Source organism: Plectropomus leopardus, chromosome 6, assembly GCF_008729295.1.
Source record: "Plectropomus leopardus isolate mb chromosome 6, YSFRI_Pleo_2.0, whole genome shotgun sequence".
Lineage (NCBI taxonomy): Eukaryota > Metazoa > Chordata > Actinopteri > Perciformes > Serranidae > Plectropomus > Plectropomus leopardus.
The window spans coordinates 2,486,848-2,499,649 of record NC_056468.1 but is presented as its reverse complement, the minus strand read 5'-3'; the positions used below and the strand labels follow the sequence as shown (position 1 = coordinate 2,499,649).

The 12,802-nt window shown below is 37.8% G+C and overlaps 1 protein-coding gene across 1 annotated transcript in view; it reads left to right on the top strand.

The window, feature by feature from the left end:
* The window catches only part of LOC121944175 (endophilin-B2-like), a 43,307-nt gene extending 32,872 nt beyond the window's left edge, over positions 1 to 10,435 (top strand). The window contains exons 7-11 of the mRNA XM_042487879.1: positions 433 to 456; positions 1,791 to 1,880; positions 2,968 to 3,068; positions 8,010 to 8,211; positions 9,991 to 10,435. Of these exons, the coding sequence (XP_042343813.1) occupies positions 433 to 456; positions 1,791 to 1,880; positions 2,968 to 3,068; positions 8,010 to 8,211; positions 9,991 to 10,098 (525 nt within the window). The 3' untranslated portion in view covers positions 10,099 to 10,435. The remainder of the gene's footprint in view (positions 1 to 432; positions 457 to 1,790; positions 1,881 to 2,967; positions 3,069 to 8,009; positions 8,212 to 9,990) is intronic.
* The last annotated feature ends 2,367 nt before the right edge of the window (positions 10,436 to 12,802 follow it).

Genomic DNA, 12,802 nt, shown 5'->3' with positions numbered 1-12,802 from the left:
CCTAGTTGTTTTATAATTTCTAATACTCTGCCCCACCTGAACTTTTAGGTCTCTTTTGTCACCTTTTATGATTTTTTTGAGATTTTCCTGACATTTTTGCCAAGTTGCTCATTATGTTTTTTGTGGGTTTTCTAAAGAAATCCAACCAGTTTTCTTAGGTATCAAAAGTTTCAATGCTTCTCAAAGCCCTGTGAACACAGCACAAGAAAACTGATGTCAGTCCAGGTGTTAACAGGTTAACCATCGAAATACATTCTACAAACTTATGCCACCTAGAACTACTGAGAGGACGTCTTCCTGGGAGTAAAAGACAGGTTTATCATTTGGTAATGAGGTTAGGCACTAGTTGTACATTACACTTGTAAAAATCTGTGATATTCTTGTTCTAACTTGTATTTCTCGCTTCCTTTGTTGTATGTTTTGGCCTCTAAGCTCTGGAGTGAGGAAGTGGAAAAAGTAAGTACGTCAATGTTGTGGTTGTGAACTTTGTCTTACTGCCTGGTCTCCCGGGTTAAGGTCTTAGTATGTTTTAAAAGTGAAGTGTGTAAGATTTAGGGGGATTTGGTACAGCAGTGAATTGCAGATTGCAACCAGCTTCAACCACCATGTTTATTCATTTATGATGTCAAGTTGCCAACTTGTGTTATAAAATAACGTTAGCAGTGTTCGTATACTCGCCTGGCATGCTTTATAATTTAAAGTTTGCTATCTTGCTGCAGCTAATAGATGCATGTATTAAAATGTGCAACTACTAAAAGTAAATGATGACTACTAGAAACAAAATAACAAAATACAATTTTTTTACCATCAGTTGTTGACACTGAAGGTTGAGTTTATTAAAATCAGCAGCTACGATGAAGATTCCATCTGGTTGTTTGGTTATGTTGCTGCTGATGGCATTGTTCAATTCCTGCTGTGAATTTTTTGATTTTGCATCAGAGTCCTGTGTCCAAATGGCTCCCACATGGTCAGTCCATTCAGTGCATTAGCTTGCTCCGGGATGTCAGGGGTTAACCATGTCTCTGTGAAGATGTGTGCAGAGCAGTCCCAGATTTTCCACTGCTAAGTGAGCCAAAATCACATCTCATCCACTCCACTCTCCTGTGATCAGACACTAGACAGAAGAAGGAATAGCTCCCGCTCCGAGTCAGGCCAGCCTCACCGTGATAACGGCTCTCCTCCCTCTCTTCGTCCAGCACTTTCAGTTTTGTTTCTCCCCTCCGGTCCCCACACAACCTTTACCAATGCTTATAAGTGCCACTCTGTCATAGAAAAGTCATGCTTCAGCAGTAAGGGGCCATGTTGTTGAAAAAACGTTGCTGAGTGAGCCTTAATCGCATCTCATCCACCTTTTTCTCCGGCAAGCAGACATTAGACACAGGAACACTTGGAAGAGGAACAGCTCTCGGTCCAAGTCAGGTCAGCCTCGCCCTGATACCAGCTCTCCTCTCTCTCTTCGTCTGGTGCCTTCGGTTTCATTTCTCCTCTCTGGTCTGACTTGCCGTTCAGCACATGCCACCGGTGGAGATCCTCTTGCGGTCTGCAGCATTCAGTCCAAACCCCACACAACTTATCCGGATGTTAATCACTGCCACTCTATCGTAAAAAAGTTGTGCTTCAGTAGAAGGGGCCATGGTATTGAAAAAATAGACAAATATAACAAAAAAGTAGCAAGGATTAGATTCTGATTATATAATATTCATCTTATCATTATTTATGACCAGTTGTTAGGGGGAGCAGATTCAAGTCAATGTGAAACTATGTCACTAATACACTTTCCATTGTTTCAGGCCGAACAGGAGCTCCGAGTGGCTCAGACAGAGTTTGACCGCCAAGCAGAGGTCACACGGCTGCTGTTGGAGGGCATCAGTAGTACACACGTATGTCAACCACTCACTATCTCTATCAGTGTCTCATGCGCACTCTCTCTCTCTCTCTCTCTCTCTCTCTCTCTCTCTCTCACACCCGAAATCAAATGTTTACGGATCTTTAACCATATTGAGTCTTGATCCTGGACTCTTCAGAGAGGTCATTATTTTTAGACATTTAAATGTGAAATAAGTCTAAGCAATACTGAACCACATTAACAGAGGCATAGACTTGGTAAAAAATAAAATACAATTGCTTGTTTTTAAATGCTTTTAAGTATATTTTTTATCTTTTTCTTTTTTTGTTTTGTAGGCAGTGTTAAAAATCAGCAACTTATTTAAAAGGGATATTGGCATCCTAAAGTGGTTTACACTGCAGGTTCTCTTTTACAGGGCATTAAAGGGGATTTGAAATAAAATCTGGTTGAATTAAGTATTTTTACTGCACTGACACATGTTCTTTAAGAAAAAAAAGGGTTTTAGGATGTAACTATAGTTACACAAATGTCCTTGTGAGATTGGAGGGTTTTCAGATTCAGAATCAGAATTACTTGATTGATGATTGATTCCCACAATTAAACTGTGGTTTGTTACAGTCACTCTGATGCCAAGCACAGATAATTATAGCATGGAGAAATAAGTACCAACACAAGTAAATAAAAATAGAAATATAAAATAGAAATACAGTAATAGCAGACAATTAGCACTAGTATATAAATATTTAAAAATGAAAGTATGTATAATGTGCTGAGTATGTAAAAATATGAATGTAAAGAAGTATAGTAATTGACAATTAGGTCTAGTATTACTAGTTATTATTGCTAGATCAAACTGCTCAAGAGTATTTAGAATAGTTCAAAAGTAGCTCCACTATGACCAATCACAACAGTAACAGGCTTTTTACATGTTAGTGCATCAGTGATAATAATCCTGCAAAATAATATAGCATGTATACAACGTCTTTTACCTCAGGAGTATTTTTCACATTGTGGTATTACTACTTTTGCTGAAGTAAAGGATCTCAATATTTCTTCATGGAGATGAGCTACAAGATGTGTATTTCTTCAAGAGTGACTGTAGTGTTGTTGCTTATCTGCAGGTGAACCACTTGCGCTGCCTGCATGAGTTTGTGGAGGCCCAAGCAGCTTACTATAAGCAGTGTCATTTCCACATGCAGGAACTCCAGAAAGAGCTGGGAAGGTGAGAACACGAGTGGATTTTCTGACTCACACAGGTGTTACTGGGCTGTGTAGAGATGGCCATTCATCCTCAGCGTGCAGTGGAATGAGCAGTCAGCTGCAATTGTGTAACTGTATCAGATTACTAAATGACAGTATGTGAGTAGACAAGCTGTATGCCAACATTAAACAACAATTAATTGGCGATTGCTTCACAATTAAAAATGTAATCGATCAATAATATATTAACCCTTAGGGCATATTACACACACTTGTAAAGCTCTAGGTACAAAATGCGCTTTTCAAAACCAAGCTTTGAAAAAATATTACACATTAATATTTTTTTTCTACTTTCACTGAGATAATTTGTTAAGAGTTAAAACACTTGAAGTGCCAGGTTTTTGTCATGATGCCACCATGTTTTTAGATGAAAAAAAATGAACAAAACAAAATGACAAAAAAATGAATTACTTTTAATATACTACATGCTAAGTAGATTATTATTATTTTTGGATTATCACAGCCTAGGATATATCAATTATTACTATATTAATATATTTTATATTTATTTATTTTTTGTGTAGTGTCAAATACATTCATATTACTCTGCACACAAAATGCACTTTTCAAAATCAGGCTATAAAAAAATCTATTAAATCTATTAACGTATATATATACGTACATATATATTTCATACATTTGAGTATATTTTTAACCCACATCAGTCCTAATCGTGAATATCAAATATTCATTAATTTTCAGAATTTTAAGCCTTAAAATGCCAGGTTTTTGTCATGATGTCATCATTTTTTTTATATGACATATATATGATTGTGACAGTGCATCTAATGGAAATAGCATTGAAATGGAATGGAAATAGCATGTATTTTCTCCATATGCCTAATATGGTAAAAAATGACATCATCAGGTGGTAAATAGTAAAAATGACAAAAAGTCCAAGGCAAAAGCCCAGAATGACACCCAGAAATAATATAATGCATGTTTTTATGCTTAGATGGCTGCGGGATCAAAAATGTCAGTTTGAATGGGTTTCAATGGAGCATTTTTTGTTTAACAGTCTGAATGTAACAATTTAGTTTCCACAGTGTATGTTAGACTTATGTAGGAGCTTAGCTGGAAATTCAAATTTAACAAAAATATACAGTCTTGCCCAAATTTATGACATATGCATGAACACAGCTATAATTACAAAAACGAAAAATGAAAAGCATGTACAATGCACTTAACAGTCCCTAAGAGTTAACCAGATAGGTTGGTGCATTCCTGGAACAGGGGAACAGCTCTGCAGTTTTTTTCTGCAGGATTTTAGCAAATTGGGATGACTGAGCAGTGTGTGATCAACCCTAACCAGAGTAGTGATGCAGTGTTTTTCTGTTCCACTGAAATAGCACAATAAAAGTTCGCCCAGACTGCAGCTCAACATCTAACCAGCTCTCTGTGGCTGCTGTTTATTTAACCATTAGTACCTGCACTACTCAATCGCTCTGTCTAAATATCAGCAGTTGAAGTACACGGCGTGTTTGGTTGATACAAGAATAAGTAAAACTTTACATGCACTGTATGTTTAGGCCCTACTTGTGTATGTCCTCCAAAAAATTTTAAAGTTAAGACAGCAGAAATATTTCATTCAATTTTATGATTCAGTTTATTTGCAATGCAGATGGTTGACTTTAGACTCTATTGAATAAAATTCTTCATGGAAAAGCATGTATTTTGTTATTGTAGCCTCTATCAGTGTTCAGGGAAAGGTGTGCTCGCACACTTACTCAATGCCACAAAATTATTTTATTTTTTTTTAATCTATTTCAGTCAGGTTCTAGGGAAGCCCGTCTGTTTTGTTCTTTTTGATTTTGTCAGATCATGATAAATCATTTTCATTGTCTCATGCCTTCAGTTCTGATGAGGACGTGTGAGTATGACTTGTCTTCTTGTGTGCTGATGCTGTTATTAATCTTTCTCATTGTGTGTATGTTCTGACTCACACATTTGGTTGCTTTCCAGTACTTCCAAAATCCACATTAAATCTAAATTAATAAGTGATGTATATTGGAGGTCAGTGCATTTGGTATGTTGCCTTTTTAGGAATAAAATGGGCTTGAAGTCCTTGGTGGCTTTTTTATCTAAAGGGTAGGCCTGTAACCGACTCAGAATTATGTCAGTCAAATCAGATTTGGATGTTAAATATGAGTATTTGACAATTTTGGTCTCTTTGTTTTACAGGTTGAACAGGGCTCAGAGAGACACTCAGTGTGACAGTTTCAGCTATATATTATATAAGCTAACAGTGCTAACAATAGATCACAAATTTACAACAACATTTTTGCAGACACTAGATATCAAACAAAAGCCAGAGACTGTATCATATGAAGCTGCAGTGAGCTATAAAATTATCATGTCTAAGCAGATGGAGAGAATACAATGTTATTGCTGAGAACAGTGCAGACTCTCTTCCTCTGTGACGCTGCATCGCATCCACTGCAGCCTCTACCAAAGAGGACCATGAAAGTCAAGAGCGCTTTCTCCACAGTAGAGTCAGTACACTGCATAGCACACTGACTATAGCAAAAAAAAAAAAAAAAACCGGTTGCTCGACTTGAAACTATCTTAGTGGACTGGTGATTCAAATCTCCTACTTTCAGGGGGGACCTTACTAAAGGGGCCCTGTTTTCATAGCAGTGCAACAACCAGCAAAGTAGTGCTCCATCAGTTTTTCTAGAGGTCGACGCAGAACTTTGCCTCATCCTGGTTTTCTCGTCAAAAAGCCTATGTGATTTTTTCATGGGATTTTGGAACATTGCAGAAAATAAGCTCTGTGGCAAACAATTGTTTATAATACTTACAAGTAGGGGTGGAAGGTAGATTGAATAACAGTAGCTACTTTAACTATATTGTCACTGCCGTTCATTCAATAATTTTGTATTTTAGTAGTTATCATTAGTTTAAAGGACATTTAAAAATAGAGATTTGTATTGTGTATCGCAACATAGCCTTAAAATATTTCAATATTATTTTAAAGCCACATCATCCTGCATTACTTACAAGTTTTGAAACTGTCAATATATTAACACAACACTGAATGAGACAGATAATCTGTAAAAAAAAAAAAAAATCATACTCCTTACACTATTGCCTTGCAACTCTTTTTTTGTCCTTAGACAATGTGAGGGTCTAAAGGCAGAGGGATGTCGTATGCTTTAAAGCCCTCCGAGGCAAACTGTGTTTTGTGATAATGGGCTTTATAAATAAAATTGAATTGAATTGAATTGCTAATGGCATCACTGCACGTAAATGACAATAACCAATCAGAACCGAGCAGTCTCCAACACAGTTGTCAATCATGTCAAAATGAGAAAGTTTGTGACCTGGCTGCTGTGTTGGACAGCGCTGACTGGCGGTGTACCAAGCACTGTCCACAAACTGGACCAATTTTTTCGTTTTCAAGCTAAACCGTAGAGCTGAGGCGAGACATAGGCAATGCAGTAACAGAATCTTGATTCATATTTCTGCCATGCTATGGTCTGAGTCTGTCTAATGCCATCAGAGGCAGTAGGGAGAAGAGGTGGAATATGATCTTTTTCTGATAATCTTTCTTATGTACTTCTTTCAGACTTTAGTGACAATTTCAACAAACATGACACAAAGATATTTTCTTAAAGTGTGTTTTTGTTCGGCATGATGACATTCTGTAAGCTCATTTGGCCACTTGTTGCAAACAGCCCTTTTTTAAGACATAAAAGTTTCAAAGTTCAGTGGGGTTTTTACTGACGTTTTATGTTGCAGAGTAAATTGTGAAAGTCTCTTCAGCTTGTGTTAGCCACAGACCTTATTTCAGACATCTAACCAAAAACTCATTGAAAAAAGCCATTGACTTTGAGATAAGGGAACTGGGAATGTTAAAATGCTAACTCATTTCTGGGACTCATTTCTGCATCACTCTTTCTCCCTAACCTTGAAACTGACTTTGCCTGCCTCTGTGGTATTTTAGTGCCCAGCCAAATCACATTACCAGGCTGCGACAGAATAACCATACTACACACACCAGACTGGTCAGTTAGAGCTCTAGATTCCGGTTTGTGTCTTGCTTTCCAGCATTTTTGCAGTTTTTCTTTCCATGTTTGTGTTTTAATTTGAAAATGCATGATGGTACAAACATCACATTTTACAATATGCTGCAACACTTCACAACATGAGAAAGAGTTGTTCTCTGTTAATTGAATCGAACATTGAATCTGTCATCAATCATATCCACAATTACTCCAAACTATTCTGTTATTACTCATTTCTATGGCCATTTTCCAAATTAACTGTAATAAACCCAACACATTTGACCCTGTTTGTTCATGTCTGCCACCATGCACCGTCCAGACAACTATATGACTCCTTGAGGAAGCATCTTTTCATCTGTTGTTTTCATACTTTACTACAGCTGTCTCAGAGCCACGACACCAGGAATGTGATTGGCTAAGAGTCTATTATTTTAATCAGCAAACCCTCTGATCCATATTCAACCACAAATAGCCTTTTTGCACTTTGCGCTGCTGTGCAACCATGAACCAAAATAGCAGGTGAGCTAAGGGATGCCCACTTAGTCCAGTCAAGACCAACCACTCTGCACTTAATGCACTTCCACGTTTAAGATGCAGGCCCCAATTTTGTAACACTCTAGTTTTCTTGCCAGACTTCAAAGTTCATTGCGAATGCATTATTGACAGTGATGGATCGTTTATGAGGGGCTTTGGCTTTGGAGCCAGATTTGAAAACATGACAAATCTTCAGTCTGCAATATGAAATATTCCAGAGTAGATGTACTGGAAGTAGAAGTCGTGATTCATGTGGTTTTTTAGTTTTGTGCTGACTTTGCTGTTTTTGTGTTATATTAGTATGTTTGTATTTTATCTGTATGTTCTGATCCTCTCTACATCATCTGCCTGCTTTCCCTCAGGCTCCCCAATGCATTTGCACTAAACTCCAGTCACACCATAGCTGCTGCTGGCTCTGCATCTGAAGGCATCAGCAGCCCAGTGGAGACAGACACACTGAAGATTGAAGAAGTTCAGGCACCTGCTACAGGTGCCCGCAAGGCCAAAGTCCTTTATGATTACGATGCTGCTGACTCCAGTGAGCTCTCACTTTTAGCTGATGAGGTAAGGTGTCCTCATCTACCTGCAGCTAGTGGGTTCAATAATGAACCCTGGCAAGGGGCCACAGACCCTTCCAGGTCTAAACAGTAGCTACACACATTTAATTTGCTAAATTAAATAATGTGTGTGCCCTTTTTATTGAAAGTTAGTGTTTTGCTTTGTAAGTGTTTACAGATTTTCCGATGATATTGGAGTTGGTCTTTACTTGAGATGGCCCATCTCTGCCAAAAAACTTGACAGCAATGTCCCTGATGACCCAGGGACCTTCATGAAGATTTTTAGGATGATAACTTAAAACAGACCTGCCTTTTCAGGCTCCAACCAGTTTGTCACTGGTTTTTCTATCTGCTCTTTTATCGAAGAATTCGTCTCCTTGTTGTTTTTCCTTTTTTAAAAAGGTATTATTTAATGTATGAAAGCCCCTTTACACCCCTGTTTCTATTTTATTTTATTTTATTTTTTGGTTAAAACAATGTAACAAACAATGTATAAAACAGTAGTGGCTTTAGAGGTAAAACAATGATAGGAGCAAGGGAAATATCAAAGGATAGACAAGAAAACCAAGCAATGGAAAGAACTTAACATGATATATATATGTGTGTTGTGTGTGTGTGTGTGTGTGTGTAAATATATAAATGTATACAACAATGAGAAAAAAAGAATAATAGTCAAAATAATTCTAATAATGACATTTTGTAGTAGCAGTTACAATTACGGAAATGTGTTAAATATGGCATGCATGTTTATGTGTATATTTTTGTATGTGTTGAGGGGAAAATGTACTTAGTAGAAAGTAGAGGATGCCACTGGGATTCTGAGAGCTTGCTTTTGTCTTTCCAGTTTAAAAAAAATATCTTTTTAGCGATTGCTCAGGCCACCAATATGGGTTGTTTATATTTCAGTGGCTTTAAACTGAGGAGAGATGCTCCAGCCAGTAGACACACAGAAGCAGAGACTGAAATTTAGTGACCAGGATATTTTATTTGTAACGTTTGTCCAGACCATTTGAATGCAGAGGGGACCAGGCATGAAAGATGTCATCTATAGTGTTTAAAGAAGTCTTTTAGAAAATACTTTTGAAACTGATGCTACATGAACCCCCTTCCCCCAAAAAACACAAACAAAGAGCTGTGGTATTCCCTTTCCTTAAGAAGAAGAAAACCCACAACTACCAGAATGCACTGAGCTGCACCGGCCCAATAAATGCTTCCACTGGTGGATGATGTAATATGATCAATGCAATGACATTCCAGTGAACAGTACTCTAAAGCCTGTTTCTGAAAACATTTGAGGAAAGAAATATGCAACATTAATAAAATTTTGGTTTATATCTGATCAGTGCTGCTTAATTTTACCGTCTGGACCTAAAGAGAGCAAAGGAGGGTCTGTCTCTTGATGCACTGCTGTGCTCTTTGTGTCTGTTGTGGCAAGCAATATGAAAATGCAGAAATACAGCCTGTAATTCAAGTACCAAAACTCTGCTGAATGACACATTTGCGTCATCCGGCAGTGTTTTAGGGATATCTAGACACTGGTTAAATAGAGGGAAAGTTTACCACAGTTCATTTACGCACACTGTAAAACAAAGCTGGATGGCAATATATTAATATCACTTTAATGTGCAGTGAGTACAGGTGTCACTACCTTTGAATCCCAATTTATGTTGTTTATACTGCATGAGGTGTACTCTGTGTAGTTTAGTGCTGAGTAAGCTGCTGTTGCTGTGGCTATAGCCAAATATTTTGAACATTAAAATTAAGTGTCCATGTCTGTGTGTTCCAGGTCATTACAGTTTACACAGTCCTTGGAATGGACTCTGACTGGCTGATCGGAGAGAGAGGAAACCAGAAAGGAAAAGTGCCGGTCACATACCTGGAGCTGCTCAGCTAAAGATCACACACGCATTAACACACACACACACACACACACACGTTCACGTGCATGTGTGTGAGTGAGTACTACTAAAGCCATGAGGATATTTCATTCACTGCATTAAATGTCACACTCTTAACTAACCTGTAACCTGCAGCAGCACTCCAGCACAGTCAGCATTCGCTAAAGTGTTCATTTAACTCTTTGAAACCTGGAGTGACATCACTTTTCTTGTGGTGCGTTCAGATGCCTTTTACAAGTATTTAAACCTATGATCCCTGAGCGAGTTGGCTTGCTTTCTTTTAAAAACAGGGAAAAATAGGCAATGAGCAACTTCGCAAGAAGTGTTCCACAAATTACAAGAAATTTGCAAGTTTAGAAAATTATACTTTAAAAAGCTGGATAAAAACATCCCAAAAACTTTAATTACCATAATTCTATCTTTTTAAATATTTTTACTGAATTATGATAATTTTAAGCACGTTTCACATTTTTTTTCTTTTTTGTTTGTTTTTTTTTTTTTTTAGTTTTAGGTATATTTCTTATTTATTTGTTTGTTTGTTTTTTAGCTGATTTTTGGTTCATTTCATCCTAAGTTGCTCGTTGGAATAAAGCCAATTTGCTCAGGTGTGAAAGGGTTAAACACGCTCACTCATAAATCAGTGTGTGTCTCAGAACACACTCGAGTATATTTACACTGGAGCCATTGTTACAATGAGTGCAGGAAAATCCCCATGGGAGATGGTTAACATTCCTCTTTAGATACATTTGGTGATTATGTTTTTTTCTCTATTTATTTCCTATTTATTGTTTGCATCCTGATGTTTCAGGTAGACCTTCTACACGTCTGCAGAGCGATTTACGTTATGTTGATTTGTCCAAAAAGTGTTTTTTTGTGTATTGAAGCTTGTCATAGTTTATCTTTAAAAGGCAGAGATACAGATAAAACTAACATGCAATAACCACGCAACCTTGATTCCCTGAGGTTAAAGTGGCATACAGTTTATCTCTGCGTGACAGACGTGTCATTGAAGAAGAAGTGAAAACAAATGTGAGCAAACGGAGATCATTGTGATAGGCAGGTCATTATGTTGTTGACGTATCAGATCAGGAGTTACCAACCAGGGGCAAAGGAAACCAAACACGCCACTTTAGGGTTGATTTTAAATCCATAAATCAAACTGACACATGTGACCGCTTCCTAGTTTTACTGCAGAAATGTGTTCTGTTCTTTTTTCCAATACCACATGAAAAGAGCTGCATTCCTCATGTGTTGTATCTTTTATTTGGCCAAAATACTAAATAAGACAAAGCATTAAGTAAGCTGTATTTATAAGCATTAGCTTATTGAAGAACAGTAACGTAAAAACAGCAAATAAAGTTTGCCATGAATGTTTTATCATCAACTCTCGGGTAGCAGATTTGCCTTAACTGTTAATTGAAATGAATGTAAATCCTGTGTGATTTTAGGCGACAGTAACATTTTATGGACTATAGGCTGGGGCGGTATGTCATATTTCATACCTTCCTGAAATATCACCAGGGTATATGCTGCATGATGGTATTAGGAAACAGCGCTAATGCCCACACTCTCCCGACAGCAAGTGCACTACTTAAGCCTTGCATACACTGTACCATTTTAGCCCGTTTTTGACACATAGCATTGTTGAAGTACTGTACCTGCACAAAGTGGCAAACAGAGCATCTGAAAACGCCATGGCAACAACACTGGACAGAAAATATGGAGGCCAGGCTGCAACAAGAAACATTAGCATCGCTATCAAGTAACAACAGGTGAATGTAGCTAGCTTACCACCAGTTCTCTCTGTAAAATGGACGAGCCATACTGTCCACGTCTTCCAAGCCACACAGGATTGCACAGATTATTAAGGCAGCATGCCTCTGCTTTGTTAGGATTGTTGCTAATACCTGCCTCGGAGCTTTCAAACTAATCTTTATTAACAGTTCTCGATAGCCAGGACGTTCTGCATTTGCCCACAGGCCTTTTTTTAAACACTCTCAGGTCGTGGCTTGACGATCAGACTGTACAGTGTGAGCACTTTGATCATGAGCTTTGGCTTTACATCGCAGACAATTTAGTCGTACTTTATGAGTTGGAATTAACAATAACATTTCTAAAATCGTACAGTGTATGCCCAGCTTTACTTTTAGCTTTACTTTCAGATTAATAAATTCACAATAGCAACCTACTAAATGTTAACAATAAGTAACATCCGTTTTTTTCTTATCAATCAGAGAAATACAACTCTCTGGCCGCCAGCTGTTTACAGTCCTGTAACTTCTCCCTCCACCACTGGGCGTCACTGTGTCTTTCAGCTCAGCTGCCTGTTACACCAGTAGAGACCACAGACTGAGATCTAGTGGTGCGTGCTGTGCACTGCATACAATGATTTTAACAGAAAGAGGAGCGCCTGTATTTCTGATGGTATTGCAAAACATACCAGTAGGATTTCTAAATACCCTGGTATATCGTTATACTATGATAGAGTCCATACCTAGTAGACACTTAGACGGAACACAACTAGCAACAGTATTGCTTGATTGAGTAATGTTATTCACTTTTCATTAGAATTTCCGATATCAGCCTTGGCCTTCAGCACTGAGGATGTCCCTTTTTAAAATATGAACACCTGGCAACAAATAAACATGAACACTCCCATCCTGACTGCCTTAAGGTGATGGGAAGGAACTGCTAAGGCCA